Source organism: Grammomys surdaster, unplaced genomic scaffold (genome assembly GCF_004785775.1).
Source record: "Grammomys surdaster isolate TR1022 unplaced genomic scaffold, NIH_TR_1.0 125767, whole genome shotgun sequence".
Lineage (NCBI taxonomy): Eukaryota > Metazoa > Chordata > Mammalia > Rodentia > Muridae > Grammomys > Grammomys surdaster.
Window position 1 is genome coordinate 780,014 of NW_021620598.1, and position 23,068 is coordinate 803,081.

Sequence of the window (23,068 nt, forward strand, 5' to 3'; positions counted from 1 at the left end):
TGTACCCACAAGCCTGGTTGCTGTACCCACAAGCCTGGCTGCTGTACCCACAAGCCTGGTTGCTGTACACACAAGCCTGGCTGCTGTACCCACAAGCCTGGTTGTTGTACACACAAGCCTGGCTGCTGTACACACAAGCCTGGCTGCTGTACCCACAAGCCTGGCTGCTGTACACACAAGCCTGGCTGCTGTACACACAAGCCTGGCTGCTGTACACACAAGCCTGGTTGCTGTACACATAAGCCCGGTTGTTGCACACAGGCTCGCAGCAGCTATGGTTACCTGCACAAGGTCAAGCCAGTTCAACATCTATCATGGATGGGCAAGGGGAGCCGTTTGCTCAGGAGCTACTGGCAGTCATCAGCTGCTAGGGAAGAGAGAGCTACTTCTCTTTAGATATGGTCACTTGTGGGTTGCCCATGTCCCAGAAGATGGTTCCACACCCATGCACATATGGGTAGCATTAATTGGACTCAATGGTATACATACATACATAATACATACATACATAATACATACATACATACATACATACATAATACATACATTCATGCATGCATGTATGCAAGCAGACATGAAATTGAGAGGAAGATATGCTAGGAGGGGCAAAAGGGGACTTGAAGGGTCCTGGATATGATCAAGGTATATACAGCAGTGGTTCTCAACCTTCCTAATGCTGCAACCCTTTAACACAGTTCCTCATGCTGTGGTGACCCCCAGTCATAGAATTATTTCCTTGCTACTTCATAACTAATTTTGACACTGTTTTGAACTGTAATGTTAAATATCTGATACACAATCACTGAAGGGGGTGTAACCCACAAGTTGAGAACCAATGATAGTCAGAAACTAAAACAAAGCATATAAAGATATCTTTCAGGTGGGGTTGATAGCTCAATGAGAATATCCTGCTCTTGCCAAGGACTGGAGCTCAATTCCCAGTACCCACATCATGTGTGACTCCAGCTCCAGGATCTCAGATACCCTCTTCTGGCCTCTGACAACAGTGTTGTCATATGTGAATGCACACACACAGAGACACAGACAGACAGACAGACAGACAGACACCCCCCACACACACACAGACACACACACGAGTATGTAATTACACATACAATCTTTACAAAAAAATTAAGAAATCTTTCCCATCACAAAACCAGGAATATATCCTCCTGGAATTTATTTGGTTGGAATGGAGCATCAAAAGTTCAAGGCCCACTTACCTGCACTGATTCCCTTCCTCCCTCCCTCCCTCCCTCCCTCCCTTCCTCCCTCCCTCCTTCCTTCCTTTCTTTTCTGGATTGCATTGGCTTTTTCCATACCCTGTCATAAACTCTAAAGGAAATAAGAAATGAACAATACTTAGGCTCATTTCCTGTTTATTATTAAAGTGATTTCCACAAGTGTTTAATTACATGCATTGAGGGAAAGCATGGAAGAGAAAAGCTTTGACTCTCTGAGCAGCTGGAAGCAAATGAGGTTATGTGGATATTGGTCACTGTACATTAGGACTGCCACCCAGTGTCTGGACAGACTGAATGTGTGGGGCCCAGGCTGAAGACTGGGGTGCAGGAGTGCATCCATCTCTTGAGCAGAGTGGATGGCTTCTGGATGCACATGGCTCTGACCTTGGCATAGCTTGTGGTTTCTGACAGATCTGTTTAAAAGCCCAGCTGCTTCCTGTTTGTCCTGACAGACACTGCGCCTCTCCCATGTGCAGGGCTGAGGGCCACTGGGCCTTTGCAGACATTGTTGGTGGTGGTGGCAGTTCATGTCTGGATGGTGACTGGTCTGGATGGACCCTGACTCCTACCCAAGAGATGCCAAGCTCATCCTTTCTATGAATGTGTGTTAGGAAACGTGGGGTCACCAAACTCAACACTAACTCTTCTAGTTCCCCACTCTTCATTTTGGGCACGTTGTTTCTCAGAGCTTCTAGCCAAGCCCTTTGCATTGGCATGTCTGGGTGCAGGCTAGGGAGGCCGGAGCCAGCAGAGGGCCTACTTTTCGGGGCTTCCAAATAGGGTGCTGGGGGAGAGCACAGGCTCTGCCATATCACCTGGACCCTGAGGAACTCTCCTCCTGATACCTTGACAGAAGTTTTGACTTCTTCAGTCCTGCCCTGAAGAGGAGCTCTTTGTGCCATCTCATGTTTTTGCTCACAAGTTCTTCGGCCTCAGTCTGAATGGCATGAGCCTGGCACTGCCTGGTTGAGCAGGAGGGCTGGCCTATCGCTCTGTGCGTCTTTGGTGAAGTAAAGTGAATGCTTGCCAGGTCAGTCACACTTTCCAGGCTGGCTCCAGTGCGAGGAGAAAGCACGGGCTCTCCTGTCCTGAGTCTTGCAGCAGATGAGCAGAAGGCGGCTGTGCCAGCTAGGTTGTTTGTGACCTTGTTGTTCCCCAGTTAGTCTTTCTAGAAGTCTGGTATACAGTACGTACTCAGGAAATGTTTGCTGAGTGACCCAACTCATTTTAGGCCCGTAGTTTTCTGTTGAGAGGTGGGACGGGAGAAGGCTCCATAAGATACACAGTTTCCATGTCAGCTTAGGATTCACTCAAGCTGGACCAGCCAGGGCCTTATGTAGAAGCCAGAGATGGGCTTGCAGGCTCCCTTAAAGCTTTTGAACCAGGACTTCTGGACATGTATTTAGGTTCTATTTCATCTGTGTGCTTTAAACTAAAGAATGGCAGGAGGAGAAGGGTGGCCAAGGTCTCCACCTTGGGCTGTGGTGTGCACTTGAGTATGTGACCACTCAAAGTCGGGAGGCAGTTAGGAAAGACTACCTTCGGGGAGCCAGGGTTTGGGAAAGTAGTCACCGCCATTAGCCAGTGAGACAGGAGTTGGGGGGCCATGTATAGTACCTGCTGATTGTGCTGCTTGAGATTTGGGGGTGGAGCCAGGGTGAGAAGGGTGGGGTAGCCATAGCCGCAGGCTCTGTAACCAGAACAAGTGGCCAGGACAATTAAAAGGCCCATTTGTAGTGGGAGATGATATGTCCCACTGTTGTCACCAATGAGTGGAGGGCTGGCCTGGCCACTGACCCTCAGGGTAGGTCACTCTCCTTCCTCATGCAGGTATTTCCAAGATAAGTGCCAGGAGGTGCTAGGAACACAGGGAGGCCTTCTGCTGCACTGCTGGAGCGCCTCCAGTTCCAGGTCCCACATGATGACCGTCTCCTGGGATCCAGGGAACAATGTGGTTTTCCTCTCACCTCCATAAAGGTCTTCAGATTGCCTGGGTGGGAAGCTCTACCAGGAGGGGTACCATGTACAATGAAGCTGGAAGGACACAGGCCTCCTCAGCTTTTCCCAGGTGCCAGGGTTTTGACGGTTATTTGAGGGCCTTGGGGATGAGCTACAAAAGGACTTGACCGTGAGACTGAGGGGCCTGGGCTGCACTGTATCTACATCTTCCCGCGGGGACATTGGGCATGATGTGGCCACAGTGTGGGTAGGCATTCTGGAGAGAGGACATAGTTGGGTTAACAGGTACACAGGTGGCAACTGCCAAAAGCCACTCAGGTGTTGTAGGCAGGACTTAAGTCGAGTCTGAAAACTCTTTCTGATGTTTTCTGGTTTTCGAGAAGATTAAAAACTAACCCTGAAGCCCTTAAGTGGGTTAATTTGATATGTCAACTTTACTGGGCAGGGCTGAGCCCCCAAATAGTTGTGGTGTGGTAGGGCAGTGACCGAGGTGTCCTGGAGATTAATTAGCATAAGAATCTGGAGCTAGAGAAGAGCAGGTCCTCGTGTGTTGGGCTCTTCCTTCAGTAGAGTGGTGGGTGTGGGAAGCAGAATTGGAGGGAGGGCAAAGTCACTACTGGACCTGGGACAGGCAACCCACACAGCACTCCTGGCTCAGGCCTTCAGACTGGCTACACAGACACCCAGGGTCTCTGGTTTGAATACTGCCGCCTTTCCTGTTTGCCAATTTGCAGATGATACCTTGTATCACTTCCTGGCCACCATAACTTTCGAGCTGATTCCCATAATTCCTTCTTAGTGTGTCTCCATAGGTGTCATTGTTTGCTTTGTTTTCCTGGAGACGTGAGTGTTGCTGGGTTCATTCTGAGGGACTGAGGATGACCATTGGCCCAGGTGAAGGATAAGTGAGCTTCTCCCCAGTACAGCTGGGCTGCAGGGCTTGTGAACTGCAGAGGCAGTAGGCCCTGACCCTGACCTTCCACTAGACGCAGAAAGTCCACCCGCCATGCTCCAGGAAAGAGCGATGGCCACTGGTGATGCCTTCTGCCGTGTGGGCCCATGTGGTAGCCACAGCTTCTCCCTGAGTTCCAAGCCTGTGTTCAGATGTGTTGTGCCCTGTCATCAAGTTGTGGATCTCCAGGCCTGGCTCGCTGGCTCACACACCTTCAGTCTTCAGTGAGCCACATGTGTTTTCTGAAATAGGACATTTATGAGCCATCGGGCTGGGCCGGAGACCAGGAAACCTTGGAGTTCATTTTGAGATCTCCACATGCTCCCCCAAGTTCTAATATCCATTAATTTGAAAAATTTAGACCAGTTTCTACGTGTATCTGACCACTGGCAGCCAGCCATCTGAGGCACAGGCAAGGCCTCTGTGTGAGGAGATGACTCCCCAGCCAGTGGGATGCCATGTAGCCTGGCCACACAAGGGCTCTTCTCTTTAAGAGACGGAGAAGCATCAGGGAGGCTCCCAATAGCCTGTGCCTTGGAGGTCTCCTCTCCCGGGCCTTGCTTTCTCCTCCTGTGGCAGCGAAGAGTGGGGGCTGCTCTGAAGACAGCCTGCACATCCCTGAGGAAGGCCTTGTTTCTGGTGACCTGCAGGCATAGTGCAGAGTCAGCGAGTGGGTGGGCATGCTTTCCACTGTGTCCTGTTGAGAGTAGTGACATTGCTTGTGAAACCCCCCTCCCCTACTCCATCAGTGCTTCACCACAATACCTAGTCCAGTCCCCCAACAAGTCACACTCAACAGCATGTTCAAGCATATCTGTGTTCTCCCCAGGCCTGCGGGGGTGGGGTAAGGGTGGGGGTAGGTGGGACAGTTGGCCTCCCTCACATGGAGGTGGCAAGCACTGGCGGGGTGGGGGGAGGCTGGCAACAGTGGTTAGTATTACATTGCTGAAGAGAACCCTTCTAAAATACCCACCCACATAGAGAAGTATATATATTTAATATTTATATATATATATAGAACTTCTTTAGATGTTCTATTAAGGCGAAGCACAAGCACATGGACTCCTCTCCTGGAGGACCTGTCCCATCTCTCACAGAGCCCCCTGAACTCCATGGCCCGGCTCGATGTCCTGTGCCTGTGGCTGGAGGAGCTGGCAGGGTGTGTTGGTTCCGCAGGCACTGGCACAGGTTTATCAACTCCCCAGATGGCACCACCACACACTCCTCCTGCCCTGGCCTGGCCCTGTGTGGTTGATGATGGCCCATGCTTTCCAGAGCCTGCAGGGATTTTGCCACACTCCTCTCTCCCAATGCATCAGGCCAAGGGCACTGTCATCCTGCTCCCCACATGGTGGGTACCGTGTGTCCTGGCCCAGGTATACCCCACTGGGGTGGTTCAGGAGGGAATACTCTAGGTGCCCTGGGAAACAGGCAGAGGTGGGTGAAGGCTTTCTGAAACAGTGTTTCCACACAGGAGTGGCAGACCCACCAAAGGATCTGTGCTGGGTCTATGCCTTTCCACGGGGGTGGTACAGACTGGATGGCTTTGCCAGAGGCAGGTGTCATGGGTTTCTTAAGGCAGCCTGGAGGCCCATGGAGCCTCCTTTCAGCTCCTGCTGTGGAGGGAAGGCACATTCTCCTCCACTTGGTTCCCACTGTCCCCAAGCAGGACAGCTGGCTGGTTATTTGTAGGGCCGCAGGAACCGAGACACTTTGGAACGCAGAAGTTTGATAAAGGACCGGGGGAACATCTCCTTTGATTCCTGGGCTGTGTATTTGAAGTAGTTTTGTGGGTGTGCCAACACGTCAAAGAGGGCCTTGATCAGCTTCTTGTCCTGCAAGACACAGGGACACCATGGGATAGGGCGCTGATGGGGAACCTGGTTCCTACCTAAACCAAATGGCAGCTCCAGGAAGAACCAGGAGCTTGAGGGCAGCCATCCATCCTTGTGCCTGTCAAACCATCACCGCACCCCAGCGCCATCTGGTGGGATAGAAGGCATGGTGCACCAGGGGCATGTGGGCCCTGTTTCTGTTTTCCCTAGGCTGAAAGATCTACTGCCATCCAGAGGATGAGCCGGGCTCTACCACATCAAAGGTGATCCCTAGCACTGGTTTCATTCAGTGAGAGCCTTGGGACAGTGCCTCTGTGTGACAGTCAGTTTGCCTTCTATGACATGGTGTCCTGCTTCTCAGGGCAATGGGCAGGATGCAGAGGAAGAAGTCCATGCCCAGTGGCAGTGGGCAGGCTCCACTGACTTGAAGACACTGTCTGTGGAGCTACCCACATTTCACAGACGGGAGAGTGAGACCAAGGACTTAAGCTCAAACACCTCCTAGGTCTGGGTCCCCATCTCCCAGTTGGCTTGTCTCAAACCTCATGGACTGGGGGAGGGGAGCAGACAGTCTAGGTCCAGTCCTATGTAAGGGTCCTTGATCCAACACCCTCCCCTCATCCCTTCTCCAGGGGTCAGGAGTCAGGGCAAGGGCAGGAATGGCCCCATCATTCTCCCAGAACCAAAGGGATTCCCTTCCAAAAACTCACTTTCAAAATCTCCTGATGGTTCTCCGAGGCGTACAAGCGCCCGTCACGCACGATGTCTTCTATTAGCTGCTGGTAGTCCTCTGGGAGCCGGCCAGCAGGGAGAGGGAAGGTGGAGGGGGCTTGAGACCTTACACCTCCCTCCTCTGCCCTCCCCAGCTCCCTGGACCCGCCTTGGATAGCTGGTGGTGGATGGATGTAGCTGTGTCTCTTGGCCTTTGCTCTGGGGTCCCCTCCACCTGCTTTGTCCTCCTGGTGGCTTTGCTGTCCCTATTTAACCTTGCAAACCCTGGTGGGGCAGGACCTTCTGTGAAGCCCACAGACAGTACCCATGGCCCCCTCCTCTCACCTGTACCCTTAGACCCCTTGGGTTTCCGCATTGCCTAGACCTCACTTCTGTCTCTGGGTTTGTGCCCTGTCAGAGGCAGGGGTGCACAACTCATTTCTGAGTCCCCAGGCCAGGCCTTGGCTGGCACAGAGTGGGCTGTGACAAGATGGTGGTGCCTTACCGTCATAGGTGACGTAGGGCACTTGAAACCCTTTGCCACTGTTGGCTTCGTTGGATTTGAACTGGATCCAGAGTTTGCGGGAGCGAGAGGTGAAGGCGATGGGCCGCTCGTAGGTCTGGCATGTCTCATAGGTGGTGACTGATGTGGGGGAGGCTGTAGGAATGCAGGCCTTTGCAACACTGCCCTAGGCCTACAGCTCACTGCCTCAGGCCACTCACCTCCCCCACGGGTCAGCCTCCTGTACCAGAACACCCAGCTCCTCTGGTCCCCCCTGGCCCTGCCCTTGACCTGTTGCCTCAACCTTCTGAGCCCTGTTTCCACTTCCTGCCCGTGAAGCCTCCCTGCTGCCTCTTGCCTCCAGTTCAGTTACTCTGCTGAACTCCCCCTTACGGTCTCCCAGTCTCCCCCAGGCTCATGGCTCCTCCATGGCAGGGACAGGAGACCAGCTCAAGCAGGGGTAGGAGATGAGCCAGCATGGACCAAGGTCACCAGAAACTCAGGCTTAGAAAGTCCTCTCACACCGGGCGGTGGTGGCGCACGCCTTTAATCCCAGCCCTTGGGAGGCAGAAGCAGGTGGATTTCTGAGTTCGAGGCCAGCCTGGTCTACAGAGTGAGTTCCAGGACAGCCAGGGGTACACAAAGAAACCCTGTCTCGAAAAAAAAAAAAAAAGAAGAAGAAGAAAGTCCTCTCACCTGGGGCTGAGTGACAAGGGTAAACTCTGAGCTGACCCCCGACCCTCACAGGAGCATGGCCTATGGATGGTCCGTGGGCTAGAGATGAGAGTGGATGCAGGATGGGGGTCCCAGGCTAGGTTCTGACCAGCTGAGCAGGGCCCTCACTCCTTCTGGCTATAACCCTTCATTTGTACACTGGCCTTCTGGTCTGTCAGCCACCCAACAAGTAAGTCTATGCACGAGGCCAGAGTTTCACAAGAACTTTGGCTGAGCCACACCCTTTTCCTACCCCATCTCTCTACCCATAGGTGGTCTAGCTCCAAACCAACTATGTAATTTTGTGCCTGTTTGGGTCTTCTCCCTTAATATTCTGGTTCACAGTTCACTCCTATGGGTGTTCACCATCCAGTGACAGTAAAGTCTCTGGTCAGGAAGCTGAGGGTAGGACCAGGTCACTGCATTTCTCCCCCTTCACTGAAGGCTGGCTCTCTGTTTATCCCTCCTTTCCTTCCCTCACCTAACAGGGTGCATAGCTAGTAGCCAGGAAGGGCTAGTAGTCCAGGCATCTTATGTGTGTCTGGATGGCCCTTGGGTCTTCCAAGCCTCCAAGGGAAGTCAGAAACCTATTATTGAGTAGGAGGGAGCTTCCAGGGTCTCAAGAGGTATGGTGGCATGAGGTATGGACGGAACACTGCAGCCGGCTGGACACTGGAAGACACTGGCCGATGGGTTGAGACCACAATTGACTAGGTCCAGATTCCCCTCTCGGGTAGCCCTAAGCCTTCGTGACCTTTCCCTAGAGTTCTGTGTGGCTCAGTTCTTATACCTGGGTCAGCTGGGCTTCTATCCTACTTCACTGGGGACCTTGGAACCACCTGCTTTCTGAGCACATGAGCTGTCTGCTCTTACTGTCCCAGCCCCAAACCCAGAACATACCGCTCTTCCTCATGACCAGGACATCGCCACACTCATCCTCGATGGGTAGAAAGATCTCGGGGACTACGATGAGGATCCTGCGCTTGGGGGGAGGCGCGATGTGCCACACACACTCTGCGTTGGCTGGGTAGTCTCCAGGGTAGTTGGGGGACTCGATATAGCCTGTGTAGTCACCAAGCTCGCCACCGCAGTGCTGGTCTGTGGGGACCATGGCCAAGGGACTTTGTCAGCCTGGCTGCATGGGTGTTCTAGATCTCAAAGGCATTAGAGGTGCGGGGCAGGGCTGGCAGGAACTCCTGTGCCAGCTACTGAGACCTTGTGCTAACTCACAGCGGGCCCTGCCTGGACTGCTGTTGTATAGCCAGAGAGCAGGTCCTCAGCTGATACCACTGGGTTTCCTGACACTGGGTTGTTTGCCAAGTTTCTTTCTTTTCTTCCCAACTAAGCTGTTTGCCTAAACGGCCAGATGTACTCTGAACTTATTGGAGAAGTGTGAGAACTAGAAACTCTGAGAAAGAGCTCATGCCGACCTTTAGTCTCGGCACTCTGGAGGCAGAGGCAGGTGGATCCTTGTGAGTTCAAGGCCAGCCTGGTCTACATAACTAGTTCTAGGCCAGCCAGAGCTACATAGAAAGATCCTGCATAGAGAGACCCTCAAAAGAAAAAATTAACAACAGCAGCAGCAAAAACTCAGAAGTTGCCAGGCAGTGGTGGTGCATGCCTTTAATCCCAGCACTTGGGAGGCAGAGGCAGGCGGATTTCTGAGTTTGAGGCCAGTTTGGTCTACAGAGTGAGTTCCAGGACAGCCAGGGCTACACAGAGAAACCCTGTTTCAAAAAACCAATCAACCAACCAACCAACCAACCAACCAACCAACCAAAACCAACCAACCAACCAAAACCAACCAACCAACCAAAACCAACCAACCAACCAACCAACCAACCAACCAACCAACCAAAACCAACCAACCAACCTAACAAAAAAACCTCAGAAGTTGAGTAAAAGCCCCAATTTAGTATCCTTTTATACCCCAAGACTGCTGTGCCAAGAGCTAGGGGCTGGTAGGAAAGGCTGTATGCACCGTGGTATTTTTGGAACCTAAGTCTCTCAGATACCCACAAGGCCTATCAGGTCCTCCTTCCACGCTGGTCCATGCCCAGTTCCCTGTTTTCCCTTGCTTTCTGGCATTTATATGGTGCCAGGTGATGGCTTAGGAAGTGTGTGCCTTCTGTAGCTGAAGGTGGGCACTTGGAGGCTGCCTCACAGTCTGCCACCTGCAGGCATGGAGCCTGCTTTCTTTCTCTGGGTACCCAGAAACTAGAGCAGGGTCTGGCCTGGGCTAAGGCTCAGATCGTATCAAGCATTCATGGGGAATTATGAACTGTGGTGTAATCTCGTTTATTGTACAGTGGGCAGAGCATGGGCTGCTCCGCCTTGCCAGAGGCCAGTGGTCTCCTCTCAGAAAGTTCGGTCAGGTCTTGCTTGCCCCCTCCCCATTACCCAGCAGTCCCAGCTTGGGTCCTGGTTGGAGCAACACTTACTTTTGCAGTGTGTGACGTTGGTAGAACCATCAAAATCAGTGCTGGTGTTGCCGGGACAGGAGATGCAGTGGTTCTGGCCAAACTCGGGTTGATAGGTGCCCACGGGGCAGCGGATGCACCGGTGGGTGGTGGTGTTGTAGTGGTGCCCTGGAGAGCAGTGTACTGCAGGGGAACAAGTTGGTGGGGTGCTGGTGGGCGAAGGCAGGGGAGCCCCTGTGCTCTCAAGACCCTCCTCACCAAAAGACCTCTCTGTCTCACCACCATGCCGTAAGTGGGCCCAAGCTGTGTGCCTCATGGTGAGAGTAAGAGCTTTTGGGGGGGGGGCGTATGGAGTGTTGTTCTCATCAAGGACGTGTGGGGCTCCAGCCATACAGTGACCATGTAAGGACCAAACTTGAGGGGTGCAGTGGGGGTGACAGTATGACTGGAGGGGGGTCGGGGCAGGAAGGGAGGAGAAGTGGAGAGCTACACCCGACACCTCTACCAAGTGAATGGGCCGTGGAGCAAAGATGGGCCTTGAGAACTCTTCCAGGAACTGAGTGGAAGGTGACACAGGACAGCCTGTGTGTCAGGGGACTCTCTGCCTATGGCAGGCTCTGTGGTGTTGACAGTCCAGCCTCCTGACCTTGACTGGCAGCACACAGGGTCACAGAGAGCCAGCAGGGCAGGGGATGGGGAGGGGAGAGTCAGAGAGTGAAGGAGGAGGGGATGGTCTGGGTGCATTGGGGAGAGGAAGCCGGAGGGTGGTTGGGACTGGTATTTCTGCTTTGGTGGGGCCCCTCTGCCACTGTCTGCCTATACATCCCCCCCTTTTCTCCCATCATCTTCTCTTCCTCTCTTTCTCCTCCCAGCAGCCCACCTACTCCCTTGAGGTGCTTTTGACACTCCGGGTATTCAGCAGACTTGAGTCTAGCTGCCATCTCTTTCTGTGTGACATGGTACTGGTAACCCACACCCACTGCTGGAGTTTCTAGACCCCTCCTCCGACTTCAGGGTTGGCCTTGCAAAGCAGAAAGTGGTGTAGGAAATGTGTCCCTGAGTAGCTGGCCCCTCACCTTTGGCCTCACAGTCCTGGAAAGAGGCGGTACCCGTGTGCTTGGTGAGCAGCCCACCACCACAGGGGAAGCAGCCGGTCCGCCCAGGCTCGGGCTGGTATGTACCCACAGGGCAGGCCTGGCAAGGCTTGAACCCATCCGCTGAGAAGTAGCCTGGAGAGCACTGGCCTGGAAGTCAGAAGTCACGGCTCAGGTAGGGGAGAGGTACTGTAGTTGCTAAGATATGAGGGGTGGGCCCTGCCCTCCCTGGAAAAGGTACCCTGGGCAACTTGGGTTGGAGTCTGTAGGCCCTGGGTCTTGATGCTGACAGTTGTTTACTGTATGGCTTTGCCCGCCTACACTCCCATCTCTCAGCAGCAGCACTGGCTGGGGCTAAGGAACAAGGGGCCTCACTGTCAAGTTGGGGTGCAAAGGGGGGATGTTCACACCTCAGCTTCCCAGGGGCAGGTCTCAGGTGTTCACAGAAGGAATAGCCTAGGGCTCTAGGCTGATGCTGTCTGATCTGGCTGCTGGACAGGCCAGAATAGGGGGAGGAGGAAGAGAGTCTTTGAGAACCAAGGGCCTAGCTGGGACAAAGAGGGACCACAGGAAAGCCACCCTGAGCTCAGTACTTCCACAGAAATGTGGGTGCAGGTTTTCCAATATGGAGAGAGTTTAACGTCCTCTTGACCCAGTCCCTGAGATTCTTAGCTTCCATCCAAGTGGGGACTTTCCCCTCCCATGGTTACTCTGTGCTTTAATGGCCACCATTGTCCTGGGAATTACATTCCCGGGGGGTCCAGAGGATCAGGGAGTAGCTGGCAACCACAGGCTCTGGGTTGGACTCTGGGTGGGCTCTCTTGTGTCTTGGAGAAGGCTTGGAGGTCTCTGCTCCTCACCCACCCTCCGGGACACTAGCTCTTTCCAGGGTTGAGCCCTTGGTGTGTGTTCTCTAGAGTGAGCCGAGTATGGCCCAGCGGGAGAGTCCCATGGGGAACTCTGATCCATGTTGCAGAAGGGGCGGAGTGGGCTGTAAATGGCAGGGCTGGGTGATAATAAAACTGGCTGAAGTCAATCTCCTGACTCGGGTGAAGCATCTCACAGAACATGGAGTGTCATTTAAGCATCTGTGTTTTCTGTTACAAGCCACACCTTGGTCTATCAATGACTATATATACATGCTGTGAGACCTTTCTTGTGCATGGTGACCATGTATCTTTGGAAAGGGTAGAGTTTCAGACAAGGTCACAGTTTATAACTACACATGGGATTTGCTTTTGCTCAGAGAGTCTTGTGAAGGGCTGATGGGCCCTGTCTGGAACTTGTCTTCACCCAACCCTCTCCCTCCAGGTAGGCCATACTTGCCTCCACATTCGGAAACGTTGCGGGCACCAGCAAGACCCAGCCCTTCACTGCTGGGGCATGGCGTGCAGCCGAGCTGGCCTTCCATGTCCTGGTAGGTTCCCGACACACATGGCATGCATTGGCCTGGCTCACCACTGAAGTAGGTGCCAGGAGCACATGGTACTGCAGAGACAGAGCAGAGAGATATGGGTCGGGGCCAACCCCTGTGTACAGATAGGACACAGCCCCCATCCTCCGGGCTCTAAGAGTCTATCCAGAAGAGCGGAGAGCACCCAGGTGGCAGGCATCTTTGAGGACCCTATAGGCTACACCCTGCTGCTCTTTCTTAGAGTGTTCTGCACAGCCCTTCCCCACAGCTGGGCTCTGGGCTCCATCTGCGCTTCTGTGTGTCTCTGACCTGCACCTCGCTCTCAGCCTGACTTTTTGCTTTTACTCAACATCCCTGTCTGCTATCTGTCTCTACCAGGACCTCCCACCCCAAACCTCTTTTTCCTTTCCTGTTTGGGGAAGCTGGCATCCAAGAACACTTGGAGAACAGTAGAAGGTGGGGACAAGGGGATCTGTTGGTGGACAGACTACCGTGGAGTAACACAGAGCTGAAGGGCAGCAGAGGGCAGGGCCGTGGCTGCTGAGAGCTGCAGAAGATGTTTATAAGAAAAGAAGCCGACTAAGGGAAAAGGGAGCCATGCGTGTCACTGCCAGAGACGGGTGCAGATGTGTAAAGGAGGCTGAGGAAGATCCCTGAGGTTCCCAAGTGGACACACAGATATGGACTGCATATTCATCTCAGACACACAGAATTAGACAGACAGACAGACAGACAGACACACACACACACACAGAAACACAGAAATAGACACATGATGCAGACATACATACAAAGACATAGAAATGGATGAGACAGACAGACAGACAGAAACAGAGAGAGAGAGAGAGAGAAAGAGAGAGAGAGAGAGAGAGAGAGAGAGAGAGAGAGAGAGAACAAGAGAGCATGTGTGTGTGTGTGTGTGTGTGTGTGTGTGTGCGCACACGCACGCACGCACGCACGCAGAGAGCAAATGCTACACAGTGTCCATAGCTGGAATATACCCAATTTTATTTTGTTTGGCTGGTTTCTGCAAACTGGAAATGAGTCCCAAATAAGTTGTTAAAAGTCAGAGAGTGACATCACCGAGCCCCTCACTGCCCTGCATGGAACTCGTGCATATGCGCATATCATGTTCTTTGTATAAAGTTCTTCAGACCTGTTCATCACTTCCTGGGAACAGGATAAGTTTCTGCACACCCCTCTTCCTCAGCTTCCTGGATGAGTGAGTAGTCTCTGGCTTGAGAGGCCACACCCTTGGAGCACCACTGAAGTCTTTCTCTAGATACTCTCCTGATGGTGAGGTACCTGCTTCCAGGCTTCTCCATCCCACAGTCAGCCTTCTTTCCACGGTCACCTCCCTGCACTCAGCCTCAAGAAGACAGAGGCTCGCTCATATAGAGGCTCGTACACACGGAGGTTCACTCACTGGCGCCATGTGGGACTCAGAGCTGTATCTGTGGCCATAGGGCTCCATCCTTTTTCATCTCGCCTGTGTGTGCACTAACCTGCTCACTGCCCATCATCCCCATGAGGACAAGGACGCTGCCTGGAGAGCCACCACCCAAGCTTATGCTGTCTTTAAGTCTGTTCTCTCTAACAGAGCATTCTCCTGGGATACTCCCTGGGTCTGCCTCTAGTTACTGCCTCCAGCCTCTCTCCTATAGCTTGCTGTAGAAACACAGAGACAGATACATCACGCACACGCGCGCGCACACACACACACACACACACACAGACACCACAGAAACAGACACATGACATAGACATACATACAAAGACACAGAAATGGACAAGAGAGACAGACAAAGAGACTGTCTCCCCATTTCTTGGGTGGTACTCTGGGGGTGAGGGAGGGAATGGGGGAGGGTAGGAAGCACTGTGCATCTTAGACCTGCCTCACTGTTCAAGATCCTCAGCGGGAGGGCTCAGCTCACCTCACACACCTCCTTTTGAACCACACTGCAAACTAGAGCGGGCCCTCTCTGGTCCCCTGGGGACTCATGCTTCACTTCTGTGACTTTGCTGCACTGTCCTGTGTCTGTTCCCTCTTCTCAGGCAATGGTGAAGGTCACCTGCCTGATCCAGCACCAGAAGAGAGGGCGTGTGCTCTAAATGGCAGTGATGACAACAAATGTTCTCCTTCTTGGCAGCTGGCCCCTCTGTTCCTGCCATGTGCCATGCGTCTGTCTTCCCTGTGGTCACTGCTGGTCACTCAGTGCCAGGAGGGATAGAGTCAGAGTCTGGCCCACGAGTAGGGACTCACCACATTTGCCGTCCTGTAGTATTTGGCCTATGCCACATGTCCCGGTCCCCTCCAGTGCCTTGGCTGGCCGCTGGGCCACTTCGTACTCAGTGCCCGAAACCTGGATGTAGAACTGGTGCCGGCCAATGGACTTCCGCAGAGCCTTGATGGCGGCCTGCAGGCTCTGCTCGGCACGCTTCCGCATACAGTCTGCTTCGCAGGTGCCTGCAGGGGTGAAGGGACCCAGTGAGAGTAACTAGCTAATAGCTGCCTTCTCTGTTGGGGGCTCCCTCAGCCAGCCCTGTGCTGGGCTTCTGTTTAAACCATGCCAGTACATGCATAGTAGACCCCAGTCGGGGTATGGTATGGGACATTAAAGGTGTCAGACAGAAAGAAAAAATTGAGGGTCTAAGAGGCCACAGAGCAGATCCGAGTCTGAGCCAGGCCACTGCCCATTCTTGAGGATGTCACTATCCCCAGAGTAGTGCCCAACACTGATATGGCTAGATATAGTGTCCTCCAGGGCTGGACAGATGGCTTAGTGTTTGCCATGCAGTCATGAGGAGCTGAGTTCTGATCCCCCCAGATCCCTAGTACCCACATAAAAAACCAGGTGGATGTGTAACCCCAGCACAGGTGCATCTCTAGAGCTCGCTGGCCAGTCACACTCTTGAGTCAGAAGAGTTCAATGTTCAATGAAGAATCCTATCTCAAAAAATAAGGTGGGGCCAGGCATGGCTACTGGCCTTTAATCATGGTACTAAGGAAACAAGATCTCTGTGAGTTTTGAGGCCAGCCTGTTCTACATAGCAAGTTCCAGGTCTAAGTTAGCCAGGGCTAACTAGCGAGACGGGTCTCAAAAAGAAAAAAAGTGACGTATTGATCATTGGCCTTCACAGGCTTGTTACTCCCCCCATGTGCGCCAGCACTTCTGACCCCCTCTTTGCCATAAAGGTTTGAAGGCGTGGTCCCTAGCTAGCAGTGCTGTCTGGAGAGATGGTGGGGCTTAGCTAGAGGAAGTAGGGACTTAGGTCCCTCTCTGTCTCTCTCTGCTTCCTGTTTGTCTCTGCTCTTCTTCCATGCCAATCCCTGGGTGACAGTGTCCTGTTCTCTCTGATCCCTATGCATTTACCTGCTCTGTTCTCTGTTCCTCTCCCTGAATCCCATTTCTCGACACTTCTACCGGATAACTTTAGATTTCCATCTCTAGAAGGCTTCCAGCACCTTCCCTTGCCTATGTATTCTCAAAGGCCTGCCGCCTAGTCTCACCCAACACTGATGACACACACATATCTGCATCCCCATAGATGAGGGTACATCTAGGGCAGTGGCCGTGACCACAGTGCCCATGGCCCAGGCCAGGCTCACACTGCCACAGCACAGCTGCCAACAGCACCCAGTTCTGTCACTGCCTGCCACTAGAGCCAGGCCGGGTAGGTGTGCACCCAGAATCCCAGCATTCAAGAAGTGGAGGCAGGAGGAATAGGAGTTGAAGATTATTCTCAGCTGCATTTGAGGGTTGCCTGAGCTCCATAAGATCCCGTCTTAAGAGCAAACAACCCAAGCTAGGCATGGTGGCACACACCTTTCATCCCAGCACTCTGGAGGCTGAGACAGGATGATCTCTGTGAGTCTGAGTCTAGCCTGGTCTATATATAGAGTTCTAGTACAGCTAGGGCTGAATAATAGAACCTGTTACAAAAGGACTAACAACAACAACAACAACAGTAGCAAACAACCCACCCATTACCTACTCACCTAGAGCTAAGAAGGACTGCCTGAAAGAATACCATATCACAAGTTTCTCTTGCAGGCTGGGAAGAGGACCTGGTTTGGCTACTATGGATGGGGAGGCTCTGCCCCCGACCTTCCTGCCCTAGCTGGCACATAGAATTGGGGTACTTTGCTGTCTCTGTCCCTTAGCTGTGCTCCAAGTGTTACTTTGCACTGTCTCCTGCACTCTTGGCTACAGAGCTTGACCTGCAGTGTGCAGCACTCCCCAAAAGCCCCGACTTCCCTACGGCTCCCTCAGCTTCATGTCTACCAGACTCCCAGTCCCCAAGAACACGTCACCTACCTGAGGCCTCATCCACCTTCATCTCCACCTCAAACTCTGCCGTGATGTGGGACACCTCCTTGGATGGGGACTTGCGGCCTCGGCGCCTCTTTTTGGAGGAGTCACACTTGAGGGTCACAAAAGTCACGTGGCAGTTGTCTGAACAGAGAAGAGTACACTGTGGCAAAGGTGATCTGTGTCAGAAGCAGGGTCCTTCCTAGCCCTACATGCTAACTCCCATGGGCAAGGTCCCGCCATGCCATGGGACAGATAGTGACACTATGGTGGTTTGAATAAGCATGCCCTCCCTCATAGAACGTTTAGCCCATAGGGAGTAACACTATTAGGAGGTGTGGCCTTGTTGGAGTAGGTGTGGTCTTGTTGGAGTGGCTGTGGCCTTGTTGGAGTGGCTGTGGCCTTGTTGGAGTGGCTGTGGCCTTGTTGGAGGAAGTGTGTTATTGTGAAGGTGGCTTTGAGGTCTCCTATACTCAAGCTATGCCTAGTGTGGTATACAGTCCCCTTCTGCTGCCTGTAGATGAAGATCTAGAACTCTCGGCTCCTTCTCCAGCACCATGTCTGCCTGCTTGCAGTCCACCATGCTTCCTGACATGACGATAATGGACTGAACCTCTGAACCTGGAAGCCAGCCCCAATTAAATGTTTTCCTTTATAAGAGTTGTCATGGTCATGGTTTCTCTTCACAGCAATGGAATCCTAAGTTAGACACATGACCAGAATTCATGGGATCCCACAGGGTCTGGGAGATGAAGTGAGTCTTGAGTCCAACCTTGAGTGTCATCCCACCGTATATGGAGGTACCTCATAATAGTGAGGAGCCCCTGTGTCTGCTTAGCACCTGCTGAGGGTTTGGGCAGGAGACACTATACCCCAGGTAACGCCTGCTGAGAGCTGAATTTTGCAGGTCTGTGGGAGGATCTCCAGGGCCCAGAGATACAGGCTTCCCTCTTTGGTCTTTTACCATGCTGTTAGCTGCTTTTCTCCCACCTGAGACCTGAAGTCTCTTCCATCAGGGCTCCACTAGGCCATAAAGAACGTGTGTGTGTGTGTGTGTGTGTGTGTGTGTGTGTGTGTGTGTGTGTGTCTGTCTGTCTGTCTGTCTGTGACAGTGGCCTATAAGGTGCTGTAGTACTCATGTTTCCTACTCATGACCATTGCAGTGTGGGCCAGACATGTCTCAGAGGGCTTGGGGACCCTGGTAGAGGATAGACAGGTGCCTATACTTGGCAACCCAACCCAGCAGGCCTGGGTACTTCTTCTATTTTTGGGTAAGCAGGAGAGGCAGCCCACTTACCTAAAAGGGGATGCCTCAGGGTATCCTTTGCTCGCTCCTGGCTGCGGGGCTGGAGATGGCACTTGGCATCTCTGATCTTGAAGCGGGCCTTCTGTCTGATGGGGGTGGTGGGGGCATCTGGGGAAAGCCAAAATTCCCCCAGGTGGCGGCCTCTCCTGTGGGCAAGGAGGTAGTGGGGGACGGGGGCTGCCAGAGGACAGGTCCTTCTGGAGCTAGGTGGAGGTTGGTGTGGGCCCTTCTGCCCTGGCAGCCCTCCTGGGTGGAGGACCCTCCCCTGACCCACTTATTTTTCTCTCTGTAAGGCCTGAGACAAGTATGCACAAGGCTGGTGGGGTCAAGCTCAAGGCCAGGGGCCAGGCAGAGGCCTCCTATGAGGAGGAGAGAACGCTGTTCACCTCCTCCTTCATGGCCAGTGTCATAGACATGGCTTGTCCTTGTAGGAAAGAGGACAGGAGAGAAGTGCAAGGAAGGGGAGGGCCTTCAGACCCCAGGACACTTAGAACCTCTTCAGAGCAGACCGGAGCCCCACAGACTGGAGTCCTGTGATCCTGAATGTTCAGAACCCATTCTAGATGTCCTTGTCACAACATCCCAGCCTTCTGTGCTGTATGAGACGAAGGTCTGCTCTGAGAGGCAGGGGGGACCTTGAGCACCTCTTAAGCATAGACTTCAAGGGTATCTCTGTGGCCTAAATTCAAGGCCATCCTTTGCTACTCATAGCTTGTTCAAGGCCAGCCTGGGCTATATGAGGCCGTGTCTCAAACAATGGCAGTAACAGAGGTCTGTGGATCTCAACATTCTGTAGTTACTGAATCACTATACTACTGTGACTGCAGTCAGAAAGGCCCTCTGCTGGTAGGCTAGGCCTCAGCCTCCAGGCTTCGAGGTCCTGGCCCTGTCATGTCTCCAGAATCCTGAGCCATGATGGGCAGGGCCCTGAGCAATGCCTCCCCCACTCCTGACTCAAGCACTGAATGAAGACAGAAAGGGTCATCTAGTTGTTTAGTATGGACAGGCCCACGGTTACCATGGTTACCTGAGCAGCTGGGTCCCACACCGGAGCTAGTGCCATTGCGCTTTGGTTGTGTCTTCCCCTGGAAACCTGGAACACCACAGCTCAGGATGTAGCTGTTTTCTGAGTCTGTGGAGAGTCCAGTAGGTAAGGTTAGCCAGGGGCCCAGATTCCTGAGGTCTCCAAGGGGTCTTGAATGAAGATCAAGACTGACCCCTGTGGAAGTGGCCCAGGTCCACAGAGAGCCAGGGAGCCACAGGAGTGCTGTGACTGGGAACTCTTCACTGGGCTCTGTCCTGAGGAGCAGTGGGAGGCAGGTGTGTACCCCAGGAAGCAGCATGTTAACCCATCCCATCCCAGAGGGCCAGGGGTTACCTGGCATGAAGAGACTGTGGCCCAGGCAGGACAGGAAGCAGTTTTCCACACCACCCACCTTGCCACAGGACAGCTGGGCCTGGGCAGAGGCCTTGGACCGAGACAAGCACCCGCTCATTTCTGAGAAGAGAGAGACAGAGAGGGCTTTAGTGAAGCTAGAGGGTCTTGTGGTGCTATCAGGGGCCTTGAATGTGGGTCAGTTTAGTCTCCCAACCTCCTCACAGGGCCAGACAGTAGTAGGAAGGCACTGCAGATCCATTTGCCAGTGTTGGTACTGGCTATTGACAGCCGGCTTATTCTGTCTCCCTAGAGTCCTGGTCTTGGCTATCTTAAGAAAGGTCATTTGCGCCGGGCGGTGGTGGCGCACGCCTTTAATCCTGGCACTTGGGAGGCAGAGGCAGGCGGATTTCTGAGTTCGAGGCCAGCCTGGTCTACAGAGTGAGTTCCCAGACAGCCAGGGCTACACAGAGAAACCCTGTCTTGAAAAACAAAAAAACCCAAAAAAACAAAAAACAAAAAAAAAAGGTCATTTGCATCCTCAGACAGAAGCTCCTGAAGGCAGACTTGTCCTTAGAGCTGGTGTCCAATTTCTTCACACAGACACATATGCAGGCCAAACACATTTTTTTTTTTTTTAGCTGCATCTGTGCCTGTGTACCAAGTTGTGTATCTGGTGCCCATAAAGGCAAGAAGAGGGTGTTAGATCACCTTAAACTGCAGTTTCAGATGGTCGTGAGCTACCTTGTAGGTGCTAAGAATCTATCTTGGGTCCTCTGGAAGAGCGGCCAGTGCTTTTAACTGCTGAGCTAGGTCTCCAGCCCCTCCTGACTTCTTCTTTGACAAACCCTTATTTTCTTGGTGCTGTGCTTGGCCAAGGATTAACATCATTTGCCCAGGGCAGGGGATCAGCTCTGCTAGTAAATCTTTGCCCCACAAGCATGAGGACCTGTGTCTTAGTTAGGTTTTCCATTGCAGTGAAGAGACACCATGACCAAGGCAACTCTTATAAAGGACAACACTTAATTAGGGCTGGCTTACAGGTTCAGAGGTTTAGTCCATTATCATCATGGCAGGAGTCATGGCAGCATCCAGGCAGACATGGTGCTGGAGAAGGAGCTGAGAATCCTAGGTCTTGATCCAACTGCAGCCAAGAAATGACTGTACCCCAAGCAGCTAGGGGGAGGGTCTCAAAGCCCACCCCCACAGTGACACACTTCCTCCAACAAGACCACACCTACTCCAACAAGGACACACCCCCTAATAGTGCCACTCCCTGGGCCAAGCATATTCAAACCAGTACAACTTGAGTTTGATTCCTAGAACACATTTTTAAAAAGCTGGGTGTGACACACAGGATTGGAATCCTGGTGCTGGGGAAGCTGACAGGCCAGTTAGCAAGCTTGCTTGAGTGGTAGAGGAAGGCGTATGATGCCCTGCTTGGGCTTCCACATGGGTGAGCATCTACATAGTCACGTGGTGGTTCATATCACTCATCGAATGTGCTAAACCCCACCGTACTATTTCTGAATTGCATGGTGAATTCTGTGCACAGCATGTGAGTTACCTCTCAAGACAGCTGATAACAGGAAAGGAAAAAAAACAAACTCATGAGAGATCCCATTAGTCTAAACATGCAGGAGTTACCCAGCTGGGTCGAGCCTGTCTCAGACCCATACTGTGGCTACAGACAACAGGGTAAATGTTCACAGAGAGCCATGGCGGAGCTTTTAGAATCATGAGCAATACTAGAGTGCTAAGAAAACAGCGCTTTATGGTCACAGCTGAACCCTGACGCCCACGATGGAGGAGCCTAAAGTCACCCGAAGTGTCTTCCCAGATCACCACTTTCAACAGGCTGCTCTGGCCTGAGAACTAAGGCCAGGGCCTTGGCTGGCACAGAGAGCCAAATCCCATGCACCATCACAGACACTGTACCTGGTAGCATCCTGTTATCTGGTGAGACCATGCCATCCCCCAGGTGCCCTTACACATAGATGTCTGCTAACATCTTCTTGACACCCCACCCTGTGGAACCAAAACAGCCAGGGAAGGTTTTCCTGTGTCTCAGCAATTCGTTACTATGCTGGAACCAGCTCAGCCCCTGACAGATAGAAAGACAGGCTGGAAACATTCTCTAGGCTACCCCCGGGGCTCTTGGTAGGTAGAAACAGTAAGAGTTGTTTTTAAATGAGCTAAAGGAAGGATCCTTGCACTCTCAGGAGCTGGAAGAACATACTCTGCCTTCACATTTGGGGCGCTCTGAGACACTTGGCAAGTGATAAAGACTCATGCTATTGGAAGAGTGTATCCTGAAGTGCTTAGAAACACCACTGTCTTCATTATCCTTGCTGCCCTGGGAGACTAGAAATGAATTTTCCAGAATGTAAACTCACCGTGGAGAAGCCTCAGCTGAGGTTCTTCAGAGACCATCCCAGTGCACTAAAACTGACTACCCAGGATTCAGAGCTGATGGCCGCAGTCACACAGCAGCTTAGCCAAAGACCAGAGGAGGAAGTCCACTCAGACATCAGCTACTGCTGAGCTCCATGTGCTCCCTGGAGGTGCTCACACTGGTCTTTTTTTTTTAGTAACAGGGGCTCATGTAGCCCACTTTGGCCTCAGATTTTCTTGGAGCTAAGGAGAATTTTGAACTTCTGGTCCTCCTGTCAGGGCCTCCCAAGCTCTGAGATGACAAGTTTGTGGTCACCATACCCAGCTGTCTTTGTCTTCTCATGATGGTTCCCACTGTTGGGATTTAAGGTTCAACCTTTGTGAGTTAACCCGTTAAGCATGACCACCCAGCTACACATCACCTTTACTGGGATAGCTGCTATCTGGATTCTGTAATCAGATCTCCATTTAGTGCTAATTTGAAAACCACAAGCTGTGCTCTTTGTGATCAGAGAAAGGCTTTAGCATTGTGAGAAGCAGCCTTGGGGATCCCTGCCAGGCACCTGTGAGTGCCTATTACCCCCTCTTCTCCAGCCTGGCACCACTGAGAAGAGTCACATCTCTCAGGAAAAGCTGGCTAGTTGATACTGCAAGGACCAGGCTGACTACTCTGTGGGGACTATAGGATCTTTCCAACTTCAGGATCTTCCACTGCAACATTCTAGGAATCGGAGGGACAGGGTCCTTTTGAAGGGTATGTTAATTAGGGGTGATTAGATCACTAAACTAGACTGGCCATCCATGGGGTCAGGTAATCCAGAGTACTCACTAAAAG

General features: G+C 52.5%; 1 protein-coding gene across 2 annotated transcripts in view; it reads right to left on the reverse strand.

Moving 5' to 3' along the window:
* Positions 1-5,242: 5,242 nt before the first annotated feature.
* The window catches only part of Scube1 (signal peptide, CUB domain and EGF like domain containing 1), a 114,275-nt gene continuing 96,449 nt past the window's right edge, over positions 5,243-23,068 (reverse strand). For both annotated transcript variants that reach the window (XM_028788725.1, XM_028788724.1), the window contains 12 exons: positions 19,843-19,962; positions 19,492-19,596; positions 18,456-18,572; positions 17,165-17,302; positions 15,109-15,312; positions 12,758-12,919; positions 11,414-11,581; positions 10,359-10,520; positions 8,818-9,015; positions 7,207-7,359; positions 6,701-6,780; positions 5,243-5,990 (listed from right to left, as the gene is read on the reverse strand). In XM_028788725.1, the coding sequence (XP_028644558.1) occupies positions 5,838-5,990; positions 6,701-6,780; positions 7,207-7,359; positions 8,818-9,015; positions 10,359-10,520; positions 11,414-11,581; positions 12,758-12,919; positions 15,109-15,312; positions 17,165-17,302; positions 18,456-18,572; positions 19,492-19,596; positions 19,843-19,962 (1,760 nt within the window). In that variant the 3' untranslated portion in view covers positions 5,243-5,837. The remainder of the gene's footprint in view (positions 5,991-6,700; positions 6,781-7,206; positions 7,360-8,817; positions 9,016-10,358; positions 10,521-11,413; positions 11,582-12,757; positions 12,920-15,108; positions 15,313-17,164; positions 17,303-18,455; positions 18,573-19,491; positions 19,597-19,842; positions 19,963-23,068) is intronic.